The sequence below is a fragment of the Helianthus annuus genome, chromosome 6 (assembly GCF_002127325.2).
Source record: "Helianthus annuus cultivar XRQ/B chromosome 6, HanXRQr2.0-SUNRISE, whole genome shotgun sequence".
Classification (NCBI taxonomy): Eukaryota; Viridiplantae; Streptophyta; class Magnoliopsida; order Asterales; family Asteraceae; genus Helianthus; species Helianthus annuus.
The window spans coordinates 33,776,700-33,802,180 of record NC_035438.2 but is presented as its reverse complement, the minus strand read 5'-3'; the positions used below and the strand labels follow the sequence as shown (position 1 = coordinate 33,802,180).

General features: G+C 41.5%; 3 protein-coding genes across 3 annotated transcripts; all 3 read right to left on the bottom strand.

The window, feature by feature from the left end:
* Positions 1–661: 661 nt before the first annotated feature.
* On the bottom strand, positions 662–3,595 carry LOC110865179 (putative pentatricopeptide repeat-containing protein At5g13230, mitochondrial). Its single transcript, XM_022114400.2, has one exon. The coding sequence runs from the start codon at positions 3,429–3,431 to the stop codon at positions 933–935; it is 2,499 nt and encodes an 832-aa protein (XP_021970092.1). The 5' UTR covers positions 3,432–3,595; the 3' UTR covers positions 662–932.
* Positions 3,596–17,600: 14,005 nt separating this feature from the next.
* Positions 17,601–19,139, bottom strand: LOC110944606. Its single transcript, XM_022186262.1, has one exon. It carries the CDS (start codon positions 19,137–19,139, stop codon positions 17,601–17,603), a length of 1,539 nt encoding a protein of 512 aa, XP_022041954.1.
* A 2,679-nt stretch (positions 19,140–21,818) lies between these two features.
* LOC110865178 (protein TIFY 9) lies at positions 21,819–23,237 on the bottom strand. The gene is made up of 4 exons (XM_022114399.2): positions 23,050–23,237; positions 22,639–22,944; positions 22,461–22,518; positions 21,819–22,117 (listed from the first exon to the last, which is right to left on the bottom strand). The coding sequence occupies exons 1-4, from the start codon at positions 23,108–23,110 to the stop codon at positions 22,069–22,071; spliced, it is 474 nt and encodes a 157-aa protein (XP_021970091.1). The 5' UTR covers positions 23,111–23,237; the 3' UTR covers positions 21,819–22,068.
* Between the last annotated feature and the right edge of the window lie 2,244 nt (positions 23,238–25,481).

The window sequence follows — 25,481 nt, the reverse complement described above, 5'->3', positions numbered from 1 at the left end:
TAAGTGTCATAGTTTTAACCTGAACTAATGTTTTATTTGAGGGTTGACTTGTGTTAAACAATAAACATCAGTGTGTAAGCTAATATTTCCATTGGTAATCGCACCAACTTCTGCTGATGTGTACATGCATACAGATGATATGTGAAACACGGCCAATGCACAAGGTAGGTAATCATGTATGTTCAAAGTAAACATAATCAGCTAACAAATATAAACAATAAACATTAGTGTTTAAGCTAATATTTCCTCTGGTAATCATGTATAGTGTATACAGATAATAGATTATGTAAGTTAAAAAATATAGATGGATCTCGTGGGTTGGGTAGCAGGTGGATAAGCTTAATCTATGGGATGTACACCTACAATTATACAATTACAATAAAGGAGATACAAACTACCAATGATAGAAACGATAATTATGGAGATTGATTGTAGATAGAATAACTCAAATTAATTTGAATTATTCTTGTTCGCTAATAGTTTATGAGTACAGATGTGCAAGTATACAAAGTATGCAGCAAAAATGCAGGATTGCAAACATTTAGATGGCTAAGATCGCTCCAAAAAGTAGTTGAGTTTAATGGGAACATTAGTATATATAATTGGGATTATGCATAATTTTAGTTACAATTATTTATGGTTTAGTTTGGATTCTGCACAGTTGATTTTTAACGATTCTATACAGATTTAGAAAAAAATGAAAACTTAAAAATCCAATCCAAACCGCCAAAACTAAACCCTTTTGGCCAACCAAACCAACCCAGCCGGTTTGGTTTACATTATCTAGCCGACCAAACCGGACCGTAAACATCCCTATCACAGACGACACAGAACAAGTTTTGCTACCTTCTTCAACAAAGGAAAATTTCCCACAAGACATCAATGCCAGAATAATCATTCATAAAGTAACATAATTTTACATGCTTGTGGATTCACCAATAATCGCCACAAGAGCAAACCCCATCTTCAAAGTGATGAAACCGATTTATATCTCTAACAACAATTTCCCGCTTCACAATCTTCGATATAAACTTGAAGACAACATGGCAGTCCAAACATATTCTAAGATTTTTCATAATACGAATCGGGCATCCTGACGGTGTACTAACTAACCCGAACGCTAAAGCTAACCTCTCACTATGCACCCACAATAACCGCGCTTTCTCATCATCTTCTACGTCGAGTAATATGACATCAGCATTACATACATAACCCGCTTTCTTGACTTTCAAATTCAACCACTCCAACATCCCGTAGATTAATCTAATATCTTCATGTGAAGAATCACCGACTGTAAAATAATGAACTATACCCTGATTCTCAATCCAACTAAGACCGGGCTCCTTTTTCACTCGTTTCCGCTTCATATTTTTCCTAACCAACGCTACATTGTCCCACCGTTTTGCACTGGCGTACATGTTTGACAGTAGCACGTACGTTGACTCATCTTGCGGTTCCAATTCAAGAACACGTTTAGCGGATAATTCACCCAATTCAAGATCTTTGTGGATCACACATGCTCCAAGTAAAGCGCGCCACACCATTACACTCGGTTCACCGGGAATTTGATTAATTAAATCCACCGCTTTGACTAGTTGACCGAGTTTCCCGAAGAGTGATACCATACACGTATAATGCTCCATACACGGTTCGATAGAATAATCATTAACCATGGAAGTAAAATACGCTTCTCCTTCGTTTAACAACCCTACGTTGCTGCATGCCGAAAGGACACCGACAAATGTTAACTGGTCGGGTTTGACGTTTGTTTTACGCATCATGTTAAACATATGCAGAGCCTCATTACCGAGACCATGCATGGAATAACCGGAAATCATTGCATTCCATGACACCACGTCTTTCTGGCGAATCATGTTGAACGCTAAACGGGCATGCTTAATGTTGCCGCATTTGGCGTACATGTCTATTAAAGCGTTCGCGACTATGACATTGTTTTCAAATAGGGTTTTGATTGTTAAAGAATGTATCTGAGCTCCTGTTTCTAAAACCGTTAAGTTAGCACAAGCACAAAGAACACTCGAGTATGTCACCTCGGTTAACTGAACGTGATCGTTTAGCATATCGGAGAATAGAGTTAGTGCCATATCCCAATTCCGTAAATTCACATAACCGACAATCAGTGTGTTCCACGACACCTCATTCTTGTTCTCTGATTCTCTAAACAGTTCGATCGAGTTGTTTATTAATCCACATTTAGCATAAACATCCATAAGAGCATTTGATACATGTACAAACAAATCAAGACCGACCTTTTGTACGTGACAATGAATCTGCTTCCCCAAGGTTAAATTCCCCATTGTTGCACACGCTTGCAAGACGCTAGCAAAAGTAAACTGGTTAGGAACAGCGGGTTCCCGTCTCATTCTACAAAATAGTCTCACGGCCTCTTCGCATCGGTCACTCTGAGAATATCGCGCAATCATGAAACTCCAAGGGATCACGTCTTTTTTTGGTATTTCTTCAAACACACGGCGTGCAGCTTCAATGTCGCTCGACTTGGTGTATAGATCAAGCAATGAAACACTGACGTACGGATCGGTCTCGTAGCAAGTTTTGATAACGCATGCGTGAACGCTCTTACCCACTTCGATTTCCTCAAGGCCAAGACAAGCCTTGAACAAACTAGCAAGTGTGAAGTTGTTAGGATTAAACCCAAGCATGCGCATTTGAGAAAAGAAACAGAATGCATCTTTAAAACAACCGTTTTCAGCGTAACATGTAATCATCCCGGTCCATGATACCATGTCCTTACAAGAAATACAATCGAAAACGTCTCTTGCCATACGAACACACCCGCAAGATGAATAAGCATCAAGAAGTGCAGTGCCAACAAAAGCATTAGAACAATGACCTAGTTTATAAATTATCCCATGAACATTTGCAGCTAACTCACCACACTCCATGTTCACAAGTAGCTTCAAAACGGTAGTGAAAACATACGCGTTAAGCTCGTGACCTTCTCGATGTAACCGGACAAACAATTTAACAGATTCAACATCTGGGAACTCTGAAAACCCTTGAATTAATGTAACAAAAGAAACTGTATTTCTGCTAGGCATTTCGTCGAACAGGTTACGTGCATCCGATAAAAGCTCCGACTTTACGTACAAATTCAAGAGTATATTCCACCCAAACAAGTCCAACCCACCACCGGTTTTCAAGAAGTGACAATGAAGGGTCTTTCCTGAAGCTAAGTCGCCATTGATGATGCAATTTTGGAGAAATCGGGCACCTGTATGAGCATCCAAATTGGGGATTTGTGGGATGCAATTTACTTGTTGTTGAGTCAATTGGGTGGAGGTGGATAGGGGTGAAGAAAACCCACATTGTGAGCAATGATTCAGAGAAGGGGTTGATAGCAAATTGGTCGTTACCCGTGTTCTGTAACGAGAATATAATCTGATGATCATGGGTTTTGTGAAAGAAATACAAAGGGGTTTATTTTTGCGGGAAATTCATGATTTTGAAAGAAGATTCAGCTCCTTGTTGAGGCTATGCAATCTACAAAGTAAGATGTTAAGATGCTACATGTGGTATTGGGCCTGAATCTGAATATGTGGACCATGCGCTTGGTTCTTGTAGTCAAGAGAGGCAGGTTTGGTCAAAGGTTGCACTTGCGGATCTGTTCAATTATATTTTCAAGGGGTGCAATTGAGTTTTTGCTTAAAAAGCATACTAACGTGGGGTTTGTTTTTCTAAAAAAGATTTGCGCAACCTCTTTTGTCTGCGCCGCGTAGACCACGCGCAGATATTGTCATCTACAGACTGTTTGTTTTTTTTCCAAAGACGTTTCATTAAAAAACGTCTGTGCGAGCTCTTTTTGGTACAAACTTGCCGTAATCACTTCTAAGATCTTCTAAGGTCATGTAAGGATTTAATTTTATATACATCTATCCTACAAACATATCAATAAAAAGAATAATGGAAGGGTCCTTAGATTTATTTATGACATTTGAGGAGCCGTATGAGATGAAAATCTCATGTACGGTTCTGCAATAGGGATGAGAACAATGATGTTATCATCTACTATGATTATCTAACAGTTCAAGTATAGTTGAAATAGTTGAAGCGCAGTCAAAATATGGTTTTTGGGGATGGAATTTGTGACGTCAACCTAGAGGGTTTCTAGTTTTTCTAATTTCTTCCCTAGCCAAGGGTGAAGGATTACCTTTTGGGTTAAGCACCACCACCCACCACCACCACCACCATCCACCATCACCACCGTCCATCACCACCACCACCGTCCACTACCCACCATCGTCCATCACCACCACCACCACCGTCCATCACCATCGCACCGTCCACCACCCACAACCACCGTCCACCACCACCCACCGTCCACATCCACTACCCACCACTACCGTCCATACACCACCACCAGTTTATTTTAGAAGTCTGCATACGTTAAAAAACAAACAGTCTCCTTCTTGCAGAGTGTAGAGGTTTGGTTCACCTCTTCTTCTACAAATGTCTACACATGTGGTCCGCAAACTGCATACATTTTACCTCTTAAAAACAAACAACACCTAAACTTTTTTCTTCAAGGGGTGCGCCTATCCACCCAACCATCAACCTCGGTCCGCCTTGTTGGGAATTCTTAATCGTACTCATGGCTTCAGTGCGTGGAGGCGGTTAGAAATAATGATCAACTCGAGTTTAGGAGTTGATAGATTAACAATATTAATTAATTAGTGGATAATTGTCTAATATCCTATACGTGTTATGTTAGGAAGTGTGTTTAGATAAATATCATGTAATTAATTAATAGGAATCCTAGTTATAGTCTAACGTGATAGATTAGCTATATATACTGCGTATTGGGTAGGGATTTGTAAGATTCAAGTTTTTGTGTAGTTTTCTTGATTTAATAATATTATGGGAGTTAGCCATAATTTTATATTCGTTTGATATTCGATTCGGACTTGAATTAGTATCTGAGACAAGTTCAATCGTCGATATCAAACGCATACTCGGGTTCTTAATCGGCGGCTAAGGAGTCTAGCGGGTCGGCGATCAAGAAGGTCAAGATTGGCGGTACTGGTACGTCAGAGTAATGGCGTGGTATTGTTACGGTGGCGTGCAACGAGTAGGTTGTTCGTGCGGCAAGTTTACTAACCGGCAACGATTGTGGTTCCACCGAGATATTTATTTGTTCTTGAAGCGTCAATTAAAGAAAAATGTGCCTAAATTAGATGGGAACGTGTAATGATCCAAAAAAGCTAGTGTTTACTCAAGATCGCAACCGAGTCAATAGTGGTGCGAGTTCTTATAACCAAAGGACGAGTCACGGACAAGGACTAGTCGGGTACAAGGTTGCAAGAATGTTCAAGCTAGGAAGGAGCCGAAAAACATAGCCAGTGATTAAGAGGAGTTCCAAGAGAATCAAGGCAAAGAAAACGTTCTTAGCGTTGAAGACCTCCCTTATATGATTCGGAAATTTAAGGGGTGAATGTTGGGAATTTCTAATGGTACTCATGGCTTCAATGCGTGGAGGCGATTAGAGATAATAATCAACTCGAGTTTAGGAGTTGATAGATTAACAATATTAATTAATTAGTGGATAATTGTCTAGTATCCTATACGTGTTATGTTAGGAAGTGTGTTTAGATAAATATCATGTAATTAATTAATAGGAATCCTAGTTATAGTCTAACGTGATAAGTTAGCTATATATACCGCGCATTGGGTAGGGATTTGTAAGATTTAAGTTTTTGTATAATTTTCTTGATCTAATAATATTGTGTGAGTTAGCCATAATTTTATATTCGTTTTTGTATCGACTAGGACTTGACTCCCCTAGTCCCCTGGTTGCAAGTTGGTGTAATGTTGAGATCCCCCAAATGAATTCCATTAGTGAGATATGGCAAGCTTTGTCTAACAACTTAATCACGGAGGTTCTTAAAAAGATTAAGAGATTGATTTTTATGGCCCTTTGTGGTATTCTTGAAAGGCGAGGAATGATAAGAAAACTCTTTAACGGAAAGGCTAGAACAGGAGAAGAAATCTTGGAGGATATAAAGTTAAGGGTTGAGTTATTCTACACAGTCTCCTAGGGTATAAAGACACATTAGCTTGCAAAATATAACATAATGCGTAGGTTAAAAAGACACAATAAAGAAAAAAAAAACACAATATCAAATAAAAAAACTTTTAGAGTGGCATCTTTGGTGTGAATGTGTGTTTTCGTGTTATAATTTCCTCTACTTTGCTAGCTCCTTGCTAGTGATTTTTTCTTAATAAATTTTTCTCGCCGTTCAAAAAAAGAAAACACTATAAAACGTGCATAATAAGGATCCCCCTTTAGTTAGGTTCCTAGAAGAATTCCATTTAAAATTGGTTTCTTAAAAATGAAGCAGGATCAATGAGTTCACACTTCACTGTCAAAACGAATGATTATTTGATACGGATAAATTGTATTTGGGCCAATTCACTAACACCTTTATTTTCAATAGATACGGATAAGTGTATTTGGGTCAATTCACTAACACCTTTATTTTCATAATATTCATAACTGTTATGGATTAAATAACTTGGTAAGGGTTGGCGCATACGCAATGGAGTCGAGCAGGGCCGGCCTAAGGGTCATCCAAGTGAAGCAAGAGCTTTGGGCCCCCAAAAAGTTTAGGGCTTCCATTTAAAAAAAAAATAAAGTTAATGTGTGTATTAATGTTTAATTTGATTACCTAAACCATTAATGCTCTAGTATGCTGGTAGGAAATCAATATACTCTCAATGATGGTCCAGATTCGAACCCAAGCACAGGTTTTACCTTTTTGGCCTCAGACCTGAAGCTTTAAGAGTTGTGAGGTTTACAACAACACATGTATAACAAATTTTTGTGGATAAAAATGAGATTTCATCCAACACAAAAATGAGACCCACTTAATAGTTAATAGTTAATATTGAATAAACAAAGAAACAAAATCTAATACTTTGCTCACATAATCAAAATAAACTATTTTCAAGATTTTTGTTACTTGTGAAACAAAAACTTTTGAAGTTACAGATTTCATCAACATAATAGAGGGCCTCGAATTATTACTTTGCTTTAGGCCTCTAAAACGGTTAAACCGGCCCTGGAGTCGAGTTAGGTGTGGAAGTCCTCCCTCTTCCTCTCTCACGTCATTTTGTGTTTGTAGCCACGGACAAAAAACCCCCTCTCTCTTCAAAATCCATAAGAAAACATGTCAAGTCAGTGTCACAAGGACCATAGAAAGCTCCATGAACACTCGTTGCGGGTGGTCTTAAACGGTGGCGAACTCAAAAACTTTTTCCATCGAATTTGTTAATTTCAGTGTTTAAATGTCTATTAACCTGATTTAAAAAAATTTCGGGTCGGGGTAAACTAGAACGAAATTATCACATGGACTTAAACCTCTTAACATCTAGATTTTATATATCTCATATTTTCATGAGTAACATCCAACGATGTATTATCAAATCAATAATTACATTAAAAATGAAAAAAAAATAAAAAAAAAATAAAAAGAGAAGTCGATTTCAGCAGATGTGCAAGGTTTAAAGTTTCACTGGTGACTGGTGAGCAATACTAGTCTTACTAGACATGCATGCATGATATAAGGGTGTAAGGAGTTGTTAAACACTTTAGAGTGGTAAACTAAAAAACCGACCAATCAGAGCGCGCCATGTCAATCAGTGAAAAGTGTTTAAACTTTGGTGAAAAATGTTGGCAATGGTTTAGACATTTGATAAAGTGGTAAACTTTTTTTTTAAAAAAAAAAAGGAAAAAATGTGATTGGTTGAGAGATGGAATGGACCCCACCCACACACCCCTCTCTCTTTCCTTCCTCCCCTTACCGATTCGGCATGCCCCCACCGATTTGGCAAACTTTGGTGATTAAACACTTGTTGGCGGTGGTGTTTACCACTCGGTAAAGGGGTTTGCCACCCTTTACCGATCACTACACCGTACACCCTAATGTCTTGGCTGCCAAAATCAAAGATAAATTGACCATAAGGTGTCAAATTGTGCAATGAATTTTTGTCATGTATTATTGGAATTTTATGATGCTAAATTGCAAACAGTTCTAGGACTCAAACCCTACAGTAACTAACTAAACTGCCAAAGGGTTTTCTGTTTAAACCTTCTTTTCAATAGGTTATTTCATCAAACAGTTTGCATGAAACATAAAACTTCATTATTGTGTTTTTTCCTGCATCAACATACATACATAAAATACACTCGGTTTTCGAAGTAAAATAGAGACAGGAGGCATCCTAACAAAATCACTCAGTAATAAAACATGTGACCCAACTTCGTCTTGGGGTCATCAAGTATACGATTGATGATGTTGCGTTACTCACAATGTTGTTAAACCTGATTCAGTTCGGTTCGCATGGTTGGACTCTCAGACTTTTGATGAGTGGTTGTTGAACTGGAGACCGGTCAATTAAATGGTTGGACTGGTTTTCAGTGTTTTTTAATTTTTATTTTCGAAAAGTTAAAAAAAACTTGAGACCTTTTGTATACACGTGAGTCTTTATTAGTTATTGTTGAAACACTGGTTAGCACAAGGATAATCAATGGGGTTATTTCGTCTGTGGGGTTCAACCTCTTTTCTAACTCGCAACAATGGCTGGAGATCTGCAAGACAGTAAACACCGTTAGTCTCGTTAAGAGGGGGAGAAGGGGTGTTTCCCTCTTAACCAGGCTCCGGCGTGAGAATAAGTACTGTTCTGAGAGAAATAAACAGTGTGTGTATAGAGTGAATATCGAGAGTAAAAAGATCCTGAACCTGAATGATGAAGGGTCCTATTTATAGCCGGACGGTGAAGAAGGGAGGAGCAGCTGTGCCAGCTGTGGGTGCGCGCCAACTGTCCGACCAAGAGGAATATCCTCTTGGTCTGCTCTGTCATGGCAAGTGTAGTGGTACACGTGACGTTCTTACATTCGCCCACGCTGGATACCTCGTACTGGTACCGTCAGACCTGCTCCCTGATTTGTCGCAGGCCTATGTGGCATTCTGCGAGTGGTGACACGTGTTGTCCTTTATGTCGGATAGAGCATCTTTGGTGCCAGCTGTGAATCATCCAGAAGTTTCTGGAAGCTTCTGGATTGCTTCGCTGACATGGATGCTTTGTGTGCATAAGAGTGGTGTGGTCCCTGCCATGTAGGCAGGGAATTGGGACCATACCTCTTCAAGTCCCCCCAGTCCAGTGTGCCTTCTAGTTGAGTTGATCGTCTAGGAGGGATTCTGGACTTATGAGAGTTGTGGTTTCTGTGCATCGCGTAGGGTTTTGGTACATGTAAAGTGAGCCAAATGGACGCATGGCGCATGGGTTTTGGCCCATTGAAAAAAGTGAGCCAAATGGACGCATGGCGCATGGGTTGTGGCCCTTTGAAAAAAGTGAGCCAAATGGACGCATGGCGCATGGGTTTTGGCCCTTTGAAAAAGGTGAGCCAAATGGACGCATGGCGCATGGGTTTTGCCCCTTTGAAAAAAGTGAGCCAAATGGACGCATGGCGCATGGGTTTTGGCCCTTTGAAAAAGGTGAGCCAAATGGACGCATGGCGCATGGGTTTTGGCCCTTTTTGAAAAAAGTGAGCCAAATGGACGCATGGCGCATGGGTTTTGGCTGTTTGAAAAAAGTGAGCTAAATGGACGCATGGCGCATGGGTTTTGGGTCTTTGAAAAAAGTGAGCCAAATGGACGCATGGCGCATGTGTTTTGGCTCTTGATGTTTCCTTCTGGTGGAAGTTTGGTGGTTATGGGGAAGTGTTTGGTGTGACTGTCTGACATCCCTGTCTTATCGGAGGTGAACAGTTGCTTTTTCAGTGACTTTCTGTCACGTCAGCCGGCCTTGTCGCCCATGCTTCCCGAAAAAAGAGCCGACGTCTTCTCTCTCTTCTGACGTGTCAGTCATCTATTGGGTGCTTTTTCTGTGCTCTGCCGTTCCGCTACCCATCGCATTAAATGCGATGAGTATAAATAGGAGGCGGTTACCCTATTCTCCTTTACATTTTCAAATTTCAACTGTGGTTTTCTCTCTATCTTCTCCCCTTATTCTCCGTTTCTCCATATTTTTCTTGAGTTCAGATTTTCCACTTCTTGGTACTTATACCATGTCTGAGAAGAATCCTACCCAAAAGAAAAGAAAACATAGGGGGAAAGCCCCTCCTGGTCCGGACCAGGCTGTTATTGGTTGGAAGGAGGAGGAGTTTCAGAATCTGGTGAGGGGTATGAACTTCCGCCCTGAGTGGGGGGCTCAGTATCCTCCTGCTGGATCTACTGCTTTAGACGCCCCCCCGGGTTATATCACTTTGTATGCTGCGTTTTTCCGGGAGGGTAGTTTCAGGTTGCCGATAACAAAGTTTACTGCTGCTGTGTTAAGGGGGTATGGGCTTCATATTTCCCAGGTTAATGCGATTGGGCTTCCACGCATTACCCATTTTGAATACGTTTGTAGGGCTTACCGTGTTGAGCCTACTTTCGAGATGTTTAACGTGTTCTACAGCGTTACGTACACCAGTGGCTTTTATTCCTTTCAAGCACGAACAGGTGTTGCTCCGGTATGTTCTGTGCCGTTAAAGAGCCTTCATGACTGGAAACAGAAATTCTTTTACATCCGCCGTGGTGTAATTCCGATAGATATGTCGTATAGGCATGTGAGCCAAGGGATCCCGAAGGTGGATGTTATGCAAGACTTTGCTGCTCAGGACTGGTATAGGAAGATAACCTCTAAGGCGACTGCCATTTCCCAACTGGATGAGACGGCTTTAGTTGGGGCAGGGATGAGTTTGTTGTGGGTGCCTAAACACCCACTGGGTCAACCTGTGTATAGCCATCAGGGTAAATGTATGTTTCTTCCTTGAGTTTGTTTTTGATTTATTTTCCTTTAGGTTTAGTATATTTTGTTGTGTTTCCTTATCTTCTTGCTCCTTTGCAGTTGGTTACAGCTTGATAAACGTCTTGGATCCGAAGACAGCGGGTACCATGGTTGAGGCTATTCAAGCGGATGGGAACCCCACTTGGTTAGACCAGATTCGTGGACGTTTTTTGCATCCTACCGATGAAAGCTTGGGGAAATATGTTACTGAAGTTTTAGGTGAACACGTTTGGGATGACTCTGTCGACTCGGGTCGAGGGGAAGTCATTGTCCTTTCGAGTGGAAGTTCTGACCAAAACTTTGAAGATCTAACCGCTCATTGCGCGCGTGCAGGTACCGCGCATGGTGATGTCGCTGAGCCCGTGCACGAGGTTGTCGGTGATGATGATGATGCAGAGGTGTCTGCTGACCCCTCTGCTCAGTTGGAGTTAAGAAAAAAGGCGAGGACTGATAGGTCTGGAAGGAGAGAGGGGAAGCCTGAGGGTAAAGCTGCTGGTTCTTCTCGTAAGCGACCCTCTACTCTTCCTTGTCTAGATTATGTGGTAGTTTCTGATACGCTGTCTGGCCTAGGGGCTGGTGAGGGACGTCGAGGATCGGATCCTGATGATAGTGCCACTCTGACTGAACACATGAGGAAAAAAGCCCTTGAAGACCAAAAACGCCAACTTGATGAGCAGGCTGCTGCCCTTCTTGCTGCCAAAAAGGCAAAACTTCACAAAGAAACCCCCCCCCCGGCGCCTTCTGAGTCTGAGATCGACCTTGGTGTTTTTAGTGGGGGTCGGGGGAATCTGTTGGAGGAGCTTTATGCTGCATCAGCCCCTCCTACTGGTAATCAGCTTTCCTTTGTACGTTTGTCATATCTTTCATCAAGTTGTTTTAATTGTTGTCTTATGACAGTGGTCAAGACTAGCAGGAAACCTCGTGTGGTGGACATTTCTCAAATTACTCCACCTGCTTCACCCCCGTCGAGGACAATTGGTTTAACCCCTCCTCGTGGTGATGTTGATGTGGACACGCGGGGTGGAGAAGGGTTTACTGAGGGTGTGGCTGAAGGAGGTGTAGATGCTGGAGGTGATGGTGGGGGTGATGCTGGTGCTGATAAAGGTAAGGGTGTTGAAGTGGGGGTGGAGTCTAGCGAGACTACTCCACAACAAACTATTTATACCAAGCGTCCTCCTGGTGGAGGTGGAGCTACTTCCGGCGTTGTGCGCAGCCCGCACTTTGAGCGTTACCCTGCTGATTCCTGGGGTAACCCGGCTTGTGACGATTTGCCCCACGCCCCACGCTGGAACCTTACTCAGGGCTCTCGGATGGATGATGTTAACAATTGCCACGAGTTCTTTGCTATGTCTCTTCCTCCTGCTGAGAGGATGTTTCAGAAGAATCGCAATCGCTTTTCCCTTTTGGACGATCATGTTCGTGCTGGGGTTAATTTCTTTGCCACATCACAGGAAATTCTTCGCGAGTGGCGATCGATGGGGGAAGAGACCGTTGAGTTTGAGGAGTCGAAGAAGTCGTTTGCTGAAGAGAGGGAAAATTTAATGCTGAGAAGAAAGGTTTGCAGTGGAGGGTTGCTGAAGCTGAACGGAAGCTTGAAGAGCAAAAACAGCTGAATGAGCAGAAGCAGAAAGATTGGGAGGCCGCGTGTGCGCGTACGAACGTTGAGATGCAGTCGCAGCGTGATTCTATCGTGCGGTTATCTGGTGAAAAAACAACACTTGCTGAAGAAGCGCAGCAGGCGCGTGTTGCATCCGAAAAGAAGGAGAAGGAGTATATCGCTCGGATTGATAAGTTAGAAGTTCTTGCTCAGCAAAAGGCGACGGAGTGTGAGGATGCACAGCGCCTTCTTGCTGAAAAGGCTGCTGAAGTCCAAGCAGCAGAGCTCCTTGCGGAGGAAACGTCTGCTGACACCAGATGGTTGCTTTCCCGTGGAGTGCCCTTGGTAATTTCTTTTGCTCTTTCTTATTCTTTTGTTTTTGAGATTTTTATCTGATTGCCTTGTTTTATGCAGCTTGCTGATCGTATTCTGAATTCGACTGAGCTTGCCACGTACATGCTTGAATTGAGTCGAGCGGGTTATAATAGCGGTCGTAAGTTTGGGTATGCTGAAGGCAAGTCTGCGGCTATCAATAATGAGAAAGGCTACCACTTTGAGCTGTATAAAGAGGATTGTGATGGTGCTTATGCTGCTAAGCGCAAGGACTTTTCAACCCTAGAGTTCGCCGTTGTCCGAGCGGCGCAGAAGTTGTCTCGGAAACCGGATGGGGTTGCCTTGTTGAAGAAGGCTTTGGGAGAAGATGTTGACCCGGCAGGGGGTGCTGGCCCCAGTCAGATTTGAACGGTGGATTCCGACCTGTGTGCCGTGTATGGTCGTGAATCGGCCTGTAATGTTGGTTGCTTTAAGACAATTTAAATTTTGTTTACCTGTGGGTGTGTGTACGTGGGATTCTTGTGAATATTTTATCGCTTTTTTCTATGGTTATGCGAATTTTGTTATCGTCATAATATGTGCATGTTTAATTACTTTGATCAGGTGTCACGAATGAATGATGGCGTTGACAGGTGATGTTGTGTTACTACAACGTTTTATTCTGTCGTTTGAACGTGTGCGCTTATAGGTGACATACGAAGTGATCGAGTTGCAGGTTATTGTGTGGGCTCAGCTGTGATCAGCCTTGGGAGCATTACAATGTTTAGTTACCTTACTATCGATATTTTCGTGTTTATGTGGGCACGAAGTTATGTTTTGGCATTTTGTAGGCTTTGGTTGTGTTTCTGACCCGGCTGTTCACTTGGTTGTGACGAGCCTTGGAGGTCTACAACGTTTCCTATGGTCGAGCCATTGATGTTTTCGTGTACGCCCAAAGTAATAAATGCAGTTGTGACAAGAAATTTGCATGAAATAAAAGTAGCGAAACACTTCTTGTATTAAAGTAAATGTGTTGGCTGTACGCCCTTTACGATTACATGGTTGTGTTACATGTAGCACTTTCGGAGTTGTTGGGCATTCCAGGTTCGTGGAACCTCTTTGTCGTTGATGGTGCGTAGTTTGTAGGTTCCCTTGCCGAGCACTGCATCGATTATGTACGGGCCTTCCCATTTGGGAGCCAGTTTTCCAGGCTTTTCTGCGTTGGAGGCTTCATTGTCCCTTAAGACATAGTCTCCCGGGTTAAAAGTGCAGACTCGGACTCTGGAGTTGTAATATTTCTCCAGCTTCGTTTTGTATTTGGCCTTGTTGATTGCTGCCATCTCTCTCCGTTCTTCTAGGAGGTCTAGGTCGATCCTCCTTTCTTCTTCATTGTTGATTACATTCATGATTCATGGAGAGCATCCTTGGAGATGGCAGCCCGATTTCTGCTGGGATAACAGCTTCAGACCCATAGACCAAACTGAACGGCGTTTCACCGTTGCTTGTTTTTGGCATTGTTCTATGGGCCCACAGTATGCTTGGTAGTTCGTCGACCCAGCCTCTTCGTTTCTCGCCGAGCCTTGCCTTGATACCATCAACGATACTTTTGTTGACTGCCTCTACTTGACCATTCCCTTGCGGGTGTGCAACCGAAGAGAAGGTATGCTCGATGTGTAGTTCTTTGAACCATCGTTCGAGGTCGTCTGCTGCAAAGTTAGTTCCATTATCGGTGATGATTCGGAGAGGTAAGCCGAACCGGCATATGATTTGTTCCCATATGAATCGTTTGACGACTGCCGATGTGGTTGATGCTAGCGCCTTTGCTTCTACCCACTTGGTGAAGTAGTCCACCGCGACTATTATGAACTTGACTGCCCCCGGTGCTTCTGGGAAAGGGCCTACCATGTCTATGCCCCATTGTTGAAAAGGCCAAGCGGTTGTCACGGGTACTAGTTCGTTCTTGGGGCGCATGGTCTTTGGCGCATGTCTCTGACAGCCACTGCACTTTCTAAATTCTTTCACAGCATCAAGATGCATCCCGAGCCAGTAGTATCCGGCATTCATTACCTTTGCCACTACCATTCGAGGCCCGGCATGGATACCACAAATTCCTTCATGCACTTCCCAGATCAGGTAATTTGCGTCGTCGGTGTCAACACATCGTAGCAGTGGGCCAAGATACGACTTTCGGTACAGTATCCCATCTGCCATCTGATAGTGTTCTGATCTGTATTGTATCTTTCGCGCCTCGGCTTTGTTTTCTGGAAGTATCCCAGACTGCAAGTACATGATTATCGGCGTCATCCAGGACGTTGTTCCTGTCTGGATAACGCTTACTTCTCTGAGTGAAACGGATGGGTTGCTTAAAACCTCTATGCGCACGTCCTTCGCTAGGTGCTGGAAGCTTGTTGATGCGAGCTTGCTTAATGCGTCCGCCGGCTTGTTTTCGCTTCGGTTTATGTGGTGCACCTTGTAGGAATAGAAGGTTTGTAGCAACGTTTTCGCTTGGTTGAGATAAAGTGCCATTATATCGCCCTTGGCTTCATATTGACCGTTGATTTGGCCTGCTACTAACATGGAGTCCACATGCGCTTCGATGTGTCGGACCCCCATTTTGATCGCCAATCGCAGGCCGGCCAAGAAGGCTTCGTACTCTGCTTTGTTGTTTGTGCTCTTGAAATCCAGGCGTATGGCGTATGTGAACTCATGTTTGTCTGGGCTCACCAGCCTTAGCCCTGCGCCTGCTCCATCCTCGTTAGATGCACCATCTGTGTACAACAGCCATGGCTCTTCTGTTTGCTTTTTCTCAGCTTTCTTTATCGCTTTACATTCTCTGACTTTGTCGTCTGGGACTTCCGTCATGAAGTCTGCCAAAACTTGGCCTTTGATTGATGGTCTTGGTCTGAAAACCACATTGTGGCCCCCCAGTTCTATTGCCCATTTAGCTAACCTTCCTGATACCTCTGGCCTTGCAATGATATTTCCAATGTTGTAGTTTGTTAGCACATGGATGACGTGGTTGGCAAAATACCTGCGCAGCCGTCTTGAAGCGTGAATCAGTGCAAGGACTAGCTTCTCCATGATTGCATACCGAGTCTCTGGATCGGACAAGGTTCGCGACACATAGTACACTGGTGTTTGAACACCTTGACAATCGACGAGTAGTACAGCCCCGACTGCCCTGTCGGAAGCTGACAGGTAAAGAACCAAAGGTTCTCCCTTGTTTGGTGCGGTTAATGTTGGCAGTTTTATGAGGCAATCTTTCATCTCGCGGAACGCACTTTCTGATTTCGGAGTCCATTGGAACTGGCTTTTCTTCATGCAGTTGCGTAAGGTCTTGATGAATGGGAAGGATTTTGCAGCGTGGTTAGCTAGGAAGCGATTGAGTGCGGCTAATCGTCCTGCTAGTTTTTGCATGTCTTTGATGTTTGATGGTGAAGGCATCCTTTCTATGGCTTGGACCTTTTCTGGATTTACCTTAAAACCATCTTTTGTGACTATGAAGCCCAGGAACTTCCCTTCTTCCATTCCGAATGAGCACTTTGCTGGGTTCAGCTTGATACTTACGCTGCGCAGCGTATTGAAGGTCTTCTGTATGTTTGCCAGCATCGTGCTTTCCTCTTTACTCATGATTACCAGATCATCCATGTACACTTCTATGTACTTACCAATGGCGTCACTGAATGTCTCGTTCATCAACCTTTGTTATGTCGCGCCTGCGTTTTTTAAGCCGAAAGGCATTTTGGTGTAGCAATACAGGCCTGTTGGCGTGCGAAATTCGGTTTTATCTTCGTCTTGAACGGCCATTTGAACTTGATGGTACCCTTTGTAGCAATCCAGAAAACATTTCCACCGGAATGTTGCCAAAGAATCGATTTTCTCGTCTATGTCTGGTAAAGCGTAGCAATCACGGGGACATGCCTTGTTCAGATCTTTATAGTCGACACACATTCTCCAGCTGCCATTTGGTTTCTTTACCATTACTGGGCTTGCTACCCATGTTTGGTACCTGACTTCTCTGATGATTCCTGCGTTTAGCAACTCTAGCACTTGTTCTTTCATGGCATCGTGTTTGATGTCGCCTAGGTGGCGTTTGGCGTGCACCACTGGCTTTGCGTCTTCTGAGACATTTAGACGGTGTTCTGCTATGTGCCGTGGAACACCGACCATATCAGCCGGTGTTCAGGCGAACACGTCCATGTTTTCGTGCAGTAATTTCTTGAGCGCCGCGCGCGTCAAGTCAGACATGGCGGGCCCCAGGGTGACTGTTTGTTCTGGGTATGTGTTGTTCAATACCCATTTTTCTGCCTCTATGCGCGGTGCTGGTTTGCTTCCTTTTGCTGGCCTGATTTCGTCTGTTGCTAGCACTTCTTTGCTTGCGTATATCAACGCGATGCCTGTTTCGGTTGGAAATCCTACGGCGGAGTGTAGTGCAGAACAGATCATACTGAAATCTCCTTGTGATTCTCTTCCTAGGAGGATGTCATGTCTTGAGTGCGCCGGAAGTACCATGAATGTGACTTCTTCAGTCCTTGAATTCCTCCCGTCTGAAAGCAACACCGGGAATGATATTTGCCCTAAGGGAAAGACGGCTTCGTTGCAAAAACCAGTTAGTGGGTAATCGACTGGCTCTAAGCGCGTCTTGTCCTCTTGATCAAATTGGTTGAAGCATTGTTCATATATGATGTCCGCGGTGCTCCCCGGATCAATGAAGATGTAATCTGTTTGGTAGTGGCCAATCACCCCTGGAATGACTATCGGTCGCTTTTCTCTCGGACCTCCTCTAACAACTGGAAAAATAACTTGCTTTTCGCGCCATGAATCATCCTGCGCGCGCTTGTTGTAGTTTTTCCTTGGTCTTCGTGGACCCCCCCTGCACCATGTGGGTTTCTAGCTTTCTGAGCTTTTTGTTATCTGGCCCTTCATCTCTTCTTTGTATTTGGCGGTAATCGCGCTTTCCACCTTTGACCAAATGAGTGAGCCTTCCTTCTCTCAGGGCTCTCTCGATTTCTTGCTTTAGACTGAAACAGTCGTCGGTTAAGTGGCCCGTATCTTTGTGGAATTCACAGAAGAGATTTGGGTCTTGGCCTCTCTTGTTGCGCATCTGCAAGGGTGGTTTGAACTGATGGTTCTCTGTGGCCAAGACTTCAGAAGGTTTTTTGGTCAGTGGAGTCCACTGTTTTTCTCTGTTTTCTCGCTTTACTTCTTTTCGATGGGCTATTTGATTGATTGTATGGCGTGCGTCTTCCCGTGGAGGGCTTCTTTCTCGGTGTCCAGAAGCCTTCCAGGGTTGATTTCTGCCCCTTCTGTTGTGTCGATCATTATGGTTGTGTGCGCGCTGACGGTGGTCGTCACCGGTCAACTGTCTGTCTGTCTGCGCAATGGTTTTGGCTGCTTCTATGAAGGTTTCCCAATCTTTGGGTCCTCCATCTCGCCCTTTGATTCTTTTAACCAAATCGTCACACTTGACTGCCCTCATGAAGTGAGCGCGCATCATCTTTTCTGGTATATCTCCGATTTCTAAACATTCTTTGTTGTACCTTGTAATGAAGTCTTCTATGCTTTCGTAGTCTTTTCTCCATATGTTTAAACAGTCGCCGGGGTCTCTGGCTTGTCTTCGCTGCTGAGAGAAGTGTGCTAGGAACTTTTCTCGGAAATCGACCCATGACTTGATTTTACCTGCCGGTAAATTGTCGAACCAAATGCGCGCTGCGCCGACGAATGTTTGAGCAAACAGGTGGCACCAGGTTGGTAAGTTCCATCCACCTGTTGCTCCTGCACCCTTAAACACCTGGAGGTGATCATCTGGGTCTGTCAACCCGTTGTATTTTCCCACGTTGTGTGGTAACTTCGTTTTGTCGATCGCGGCGCAGGCGATTTCTCTGATGAATTTTGAATTTTCAGCCATGTCCTCGGGACGATAGCTCAAGGTGTAATCATGCTCTGCTTTTGGGTTGTACCCTGCGCGCTTGGTTGGTTTGTATGCTTCGTGTTCCGGATGAAGCCTGCTAAACACTGAGTTTTCTTCCTTGTATGTTGGGTCCTCTTCTTCTTCTTCCCATTCTGTGTTCATGTTGTGCGCGCCTAAGCGGGTTTGGATCGGTCTTCGTTGTAGATTGGAGTTTTGTACGAAGTTGCTTTCTGTTTCAGCATAGGTATCGCGCGTGTCATGCGCGCTGGGTCTTCTTACATTTTGCACCGGTCCTTTCTCTGGACGTAAGTTCCACGCATTTGTCTGCTGAGCCGTGTGTGTACTCAGAGACCTTGGTTGTGGAGTTACGAATGCTGATTGGTTAGCTTGCGCTTGGAGCAGGGCTTGTTGTGCACTGAGCTGCGTATAAACGAGGTTTATGGACGCCATCTGTTTGGCATACCAGGAAGCCAGAGTTTTTCCCTCGGGTAGTCCTAAAAGTGCAGAATAGTTGAGTTGTGCTTGTTCCGATGGAGCAGAGGGGCCTGCTCCATGGCTTAGAGTCTACATCGGCGGGGGTGTTTGGAAAGCAGCTCCATTTGTGGTTTGAGTGGTGATTCTTGCTGGTGGTGTTTGGAAAGTGGGTCCAGCTGTGGTCTGGTTAACGACCCTAGACACACTCCCAAAGATAGGAGGAAAATCATTGTTCAGTTGCCCCTCTTGGATGGTTTCGTTCCTTTGACTCCTTTGGACGTGTGCTGTGTCCGAAACGAGTTCAAAGGAAGAAACTTCTCCGTCGACTGGGTATGAGGGAGTTTGTTCAGCCATTTTGACGAGTGTTTGTCAATAGAGAAAAGAGATGAGATTGGTTTTGCAAAAAGCGGATGGCGCCAATGTTGAAACACTGGTTAACACAAGGATAATCAATGGGGTTATTTCGTCTGTGGGGTTGAACCTCTTTTCTTACTCGCAACAATGGCTGGAGATCTGCAAGACAGTAAACACCGTTAGTCTCGTTAAGATGGGGAGAAGGGGTGTTTCCCTCTTAACCAGGCTCCGGCGTGAGAATAAGTACTGTTCTGAGAGAAATAAACAGTGTGTGTATAGAGTGAATATCGAGAGTAAAAAGATCCTGAACCTGAATGATGAAGGGTCCTATTTATAGCCGGAGGGTGAAGAAGGGAGGAGCAGCTGTGTCAGCTGTGGGTGCGCGCCAGCTGTCCGACCAAGAGGAATGTCCTCTTGGTCTGCTCTGTCATGGCAAGTGTAGTGGTACACGTGGCGTTCTTACATTCGCCCACGCTGGATACCTCGTACTGGTACCGTCAGACCTGCTCCCTGATTTGTCGCAGGCCTATGTGGCATTCTGCGAGTGGTGACACGTGTTGTCCTTTATGTCGGATAGAGCATCTTTGGTGCCAGCTGTGAATCATCCCGAAGTTTCTGGAAGCTTCTGGATTGCTTCGCTGACATGGATGCTTTGTGTGCATAAGAGTGGTCTGGTCTCTGCCATGTAGGCAGGGAATTGAGACCATACCTCTTCAAGTCCCCCCAGTCCAGTGTGCCTTCTAGTTGAGTTGATCGTCTAGGAGGGATTCTGGACTTATGAGAGTTGTGGTTTCTGTGCATCGCGTAGGGTTTTGGTACATGTAAAGTGAGCCAAATGGACGCATCGCGCATGAGTTTTGGCCCTTTTGAAAAGGTGAGCCAAATGGACGCATGGCGCATGGGTTTTGGCCTTTTGGGAAAACTGATGTAATCTTGTAAATTTGTGAATATGTATATAGTCTGTCTGTTTGTGAATATGTACCGTTCAAAAAAAAAAAAAAAAGAAAAGAAAAGAAAACTAAGAATATAGGATGTTGGTGTGGTGTTACATTTCTCGATTTGTATATAAAATACTATTTAGTCCTTAAATTTTTTTTATCTAAAACAAGATTTTACATATATTAATTCTCTAATGAAATTTACTGTTAAAAAAAGGAATAGAGGATGTTGGTGTGGTGTTACATTTCTCGATTTGTCTATAAAACACTATTTTGTCCTTTAAACTTTTTTTTATCAAAAACAAGATTTTACATATATTAATGGATTTGAACTTGGAGCATCTTAAAATCTAAGAAGATATCAGTGTTCTAACTTTTGGTTAGCTAATTATTTATTATCTATAAAAAAATCTCTTCATTATTCTACTTTTTTTTTTACTTTTACAGCAAAAGTTATTTCTTATAATTTTTTAAATAATAAACCATATTGTTAAATTTGTGTAACATTTAGATATCTTTTTAATAAATTATTATGACGTCATTTTTTAAGTATGATATAATCACTAAGGGTGAAGGGAGTGGTTAAACAGGTGAAAGTGGTAAACTTTAAAATGGACCAATCAGAGAGTGCCACGTCAGAGAGGAGAAAAAGTTTAAACTTTGCTGAAAAGTGTTGGCAATTGTTAGACACTTGGTAAAGTGGTAAACTTTTTATAAAAAAAAAGGAAAAAGGTGTGATTGGTTAAAAATGGCATGGACCCCACTCCCCCCACACACACTCTCTCCTTCCCTCATTTCACCGCTTCGGCAATGAAACACCGATTGGGAATGAAACCGTGCGGCAACATTGGTTGGTGGTGGTGTACACCGATCGGCAAACCCTTTCACCGCTCGTTTGCCGCACCGACTCCCTTCACCCTAAACCAATAGTGCAGTCTCTCTGATAACCGTTTAATTTCAAAACATCGGTTACCTGGCTATGACCATTCCATAATTCATACTTGACAAATGAACTTGATGATTTGGCCCTCATGGACTTGCTTAATGACTCGGACCTAATGAATGGTCCTCCCTCATCACGTTACATGCCTATATCCATTCCATGACCCATACTTGACGAACGAGCCTATTTATCTGGATATGATGGATCAACTTGATAGCCACCCGGACATGACGAACTGCCTCCATCATTAATTAGTTAGTATTTAAATTTAAATTAATTAAATTTTGAAGTTTGAATTATACAAAAGCTGGGAATTTATGCAACATACTTGAGGTCAAAGTTTGAATATTTTTTCATTCTAATAACAAATGTTAACGACAACACAATATGTTTAAAAGTAAGCATACATTAAAGTTAAAGTTGAATTAAATATAAACTGGTCAAATTAGGTTACCTTTGAATAATAAACAAAATAATAACATGGTGATCATATATCGACCTACTATAAAATAAACATAAAAAAACAATTCTGTGACTGGCCTAACTCCACTAATACCCCATAAAACAAAACCAAAAGTATAATAACAACATTCTTAAATCAAAAGTCTTTGATTATATCAATATTTCTTCTACCCATTTCCCTTTTTTGTGTCTCGTATTACTGAAAATGCTAAGATGTGCTTCCTTGTGAACACGCGTATGGAGACATTGCTACGTGCCTGCAAAAATATTCAAATTTATTATTAAAATTAATCAAGTCTCTTTTTTTTTTTTTTTTTTTGCCAAAAATAGTAAAGATTGTTTCTTAAACTTTAATTTTTTTTTTATACTTTAAATGGTTATTACAAAAACACGTTTAATTGTTTAATTTTAATCGTAAGTAGAAAACTCCAAAAATCACAATAAGCACTTGGACAGTTTGGACGCACTTTTGATCAGATGGTTCATATACGTATCACTTTAAAAACATGTACAAATATACTCCCTTCTCGCGGTTCTCAGTTTAAAATTTACATTTAAAAGAAACGAAACGAAGTTTTGGGTATAGGTATGAATACGAACCTTTCTTTACGCTTCTCCAAAAACATCCGCAACGATCTCTTCCTCGACATTGGTAGATCTGAGCAAGACGAACAAAACAAACATCAACAATCGGCACAACTCATTCAAATCAACATAATATAAATAAATAAATAAATAATTCAAAATCAATAGTTCTTGCACATATTGTGCTACGTACCATTACTAATAACTCGTGTTGATTCAACAACATTTCTAGAAACTGAATTCACACTCTCAGCAAGCTTCATAATATTCTCAGCCTGATTACTTGTAACGTCAAAAACCGAAACGGTTCCGTTGTAGAAGATAGTCATCGGAGCGACAGTCACCGGCATATTAACAACTCCACAGTCCTGATTACAAGGAGTTTGAAGTTGCAGAGAAGACGAAAACGCGGTATTCGCCACAAAACTGTTAGCAGATGCTGAAGCAATCGCGGTTTTCAGAAGCTCCGGGTTGATTTTCGATATCATTCCTTGTATATCTGCAGATTTATCATATATACATACAATTGGAATATGTAAACAAAACAATGCAATTAAAAGAAAAACGATCAATTTTAGCAGCGAATTAAAGTATAAAACCCTACCTCGACGATCAGAAGCTTTTTTCGAGAAGAAATCAATTTCGATTGTGGATGATTCAGACATGATTGTTGTTTGTTTTCAAGAGATAACTGATGAATATCAGGTGATAGAGAATGAAAATGAATAATGTGATGAAGGATTGGGAGAATAATAAATGGGCTGTTAATAAAGGAGTAGGAGAGAATGAGAATGTGCACGAGATAAATGTGGAAGTTGCCGTGAATTCGTTGGGGTTTGTTTGTTTGTTTGTTTCAAGCCAACCTTTCACACTTTCAAACACGGCTTTTGTTTTATTTATTTTTTTATAATGAAAAGGAAAAGCGAAATAAAAGGAGTTGAACACGTGTTTGATTCGGTCTCGATAATGGACTCTAAGTGATTCAAAATAGTTTATAGGCACATGGTTGTTATTTAATGGATATTCTAATCATAAGGTTGAGAGAGAACAAGTAATATTCTTGAATAAATTATGGTTTTGGTCCTTCTGATTTACTGGATATAATTATATTTTATAAAATTCAAATGTTTTGTAATTACTTACCAAGGTTTTTATTTTATTACGGTTATGGTCAATCATGCTAACTTCATCTAATTTATAGTTAATTATTGGTCACATGAGAGACATATAATGAAGATATAGTTAATTTTCAATAACCACAAAATAATATAACAATTTTTTTTCTTTGAACTACGAGGAACCAGAATTGGCCAACAATTTGACCAGGAATTGCCAATGAGGTGATGATGGGGACCCAAGTTCGATTTCTGCTCTCCTCATTATTTTCTGCGGCACCTGGTGATGATGGGAGACTAGGCGAATAGGTGGAGATCGCTAGTTCGATCCTTGAACTAAGCGGGTTTTACCTCACCGCACTGGCGTGCCTTCGGGCGAGTGTTCACGGGCTGCGACCCTAGGAGAGGGTTTTTCTCGGTTCAGATGCGAGTGTATCCCGATGTGGTGAATTTCGCCAGTAGCCAATTTAGAGGATTCGTTGGCCGTTCAAAAAAAAAAATTTGACCAGGAATTAATTGTAAGTTGGGTGAAGTTAGTGTGGCAAACTAAAACTACAATAACATATAAACCTTGATATGTAAATTATAAGACATTTAGATTTTGTAAAATATAACAATAACAACTAAAACCAAAATTACAATTTACTCAATATACTTTGTTTTTTAAATTATTATCTGTCATCATCTTTTATATGAATCCGGATTAAAATATCCAGGTTAGTCATGTCGGGTGTTTGGTTTGATTTTTTTAAAATTTGTTAATCAACTAAAGTTAAGTTAAACTATATTAAATGTGACTCGTAGCGTGGATATTTCCATTTAATTTCCTGTTTCAGTTTATTAGTATGTTTTGATATTGATGGGATACGCTATCTACCTTGTCTTTCTTTTCATTTTTTTATTGTAACTTGTATTATATGTAGGTTTACATCTTGTGTTTAATAAATTAAAAACCACATAGAAGGAAACTCTCTTCTTTATTTTCAATCTATATATTATAATGGTATCATAACTCTACAAAGCTTGATCCAAACACAAAACAGTTGATTTTGTTTACTAATTAAGGATCGATGATTTAACTAATAAAAGGATGAAAGAAAAATGATGCAAAATTTGATACAACCTTCTTTTCTCTTGCGTCTCTAGTATAGAAAAGAAAAGGTGGTCATTTTTGTAACCCTAAAATTTATTTAAATAACAATCAAATCTTCTTACCAGATTTGTAGATTTCATCGACCACTAAGATTCTTTTGTGCCACCATCGTGTTCGACCACCCAATACCCCCTTATCTAATCGTTAGCATATTAGCTAATTTTCCTTTCCTTTCATATTCAGCGAGTCATGCTTCTATTCATATGAGTATGTGAAGCCTTAGAAGTTATGGTCTAACTGTTAAGAGTTTAAAATTTGAAGATTGTATATTTTGGCTATGTACAACTGTGTGATTTACTTTCCATGTATATAGGTTTTGTTTATGTATTCTCCTATACTAGGCTATCACCCGGGAACATCCCGGGTTAGGAAAATTTAGTTTTCAATAATAAAAGATACATAAACAACATTTTGAAAATCGTTACTATCTTCTTTCCCTTCCCACAATAATTTATTTGTTCCGTTTCATTAGTATCCTAACTTTGTCTCCATGTGTATTTATAGTTTTCGTGTAAAGCTTATTACCTTTTAATTCTTAATGAGATCTCAGTTAAAAAATGTTTCGTAAACCGATACAAAATGTTATATTGTTTGTTTTTAAATTATATTATATTATGCTTTTACTTGAATTTTCAACTAATAAAATTCATAAACATATTATAAACAACGTGATGAAATCCTTACACGACAAATGCTAAATTGATTAAGTTAAAAAGAAAATATTGGTTAAATGATTACCCGTTTTGATCCATTACTCAACCTGTCTAT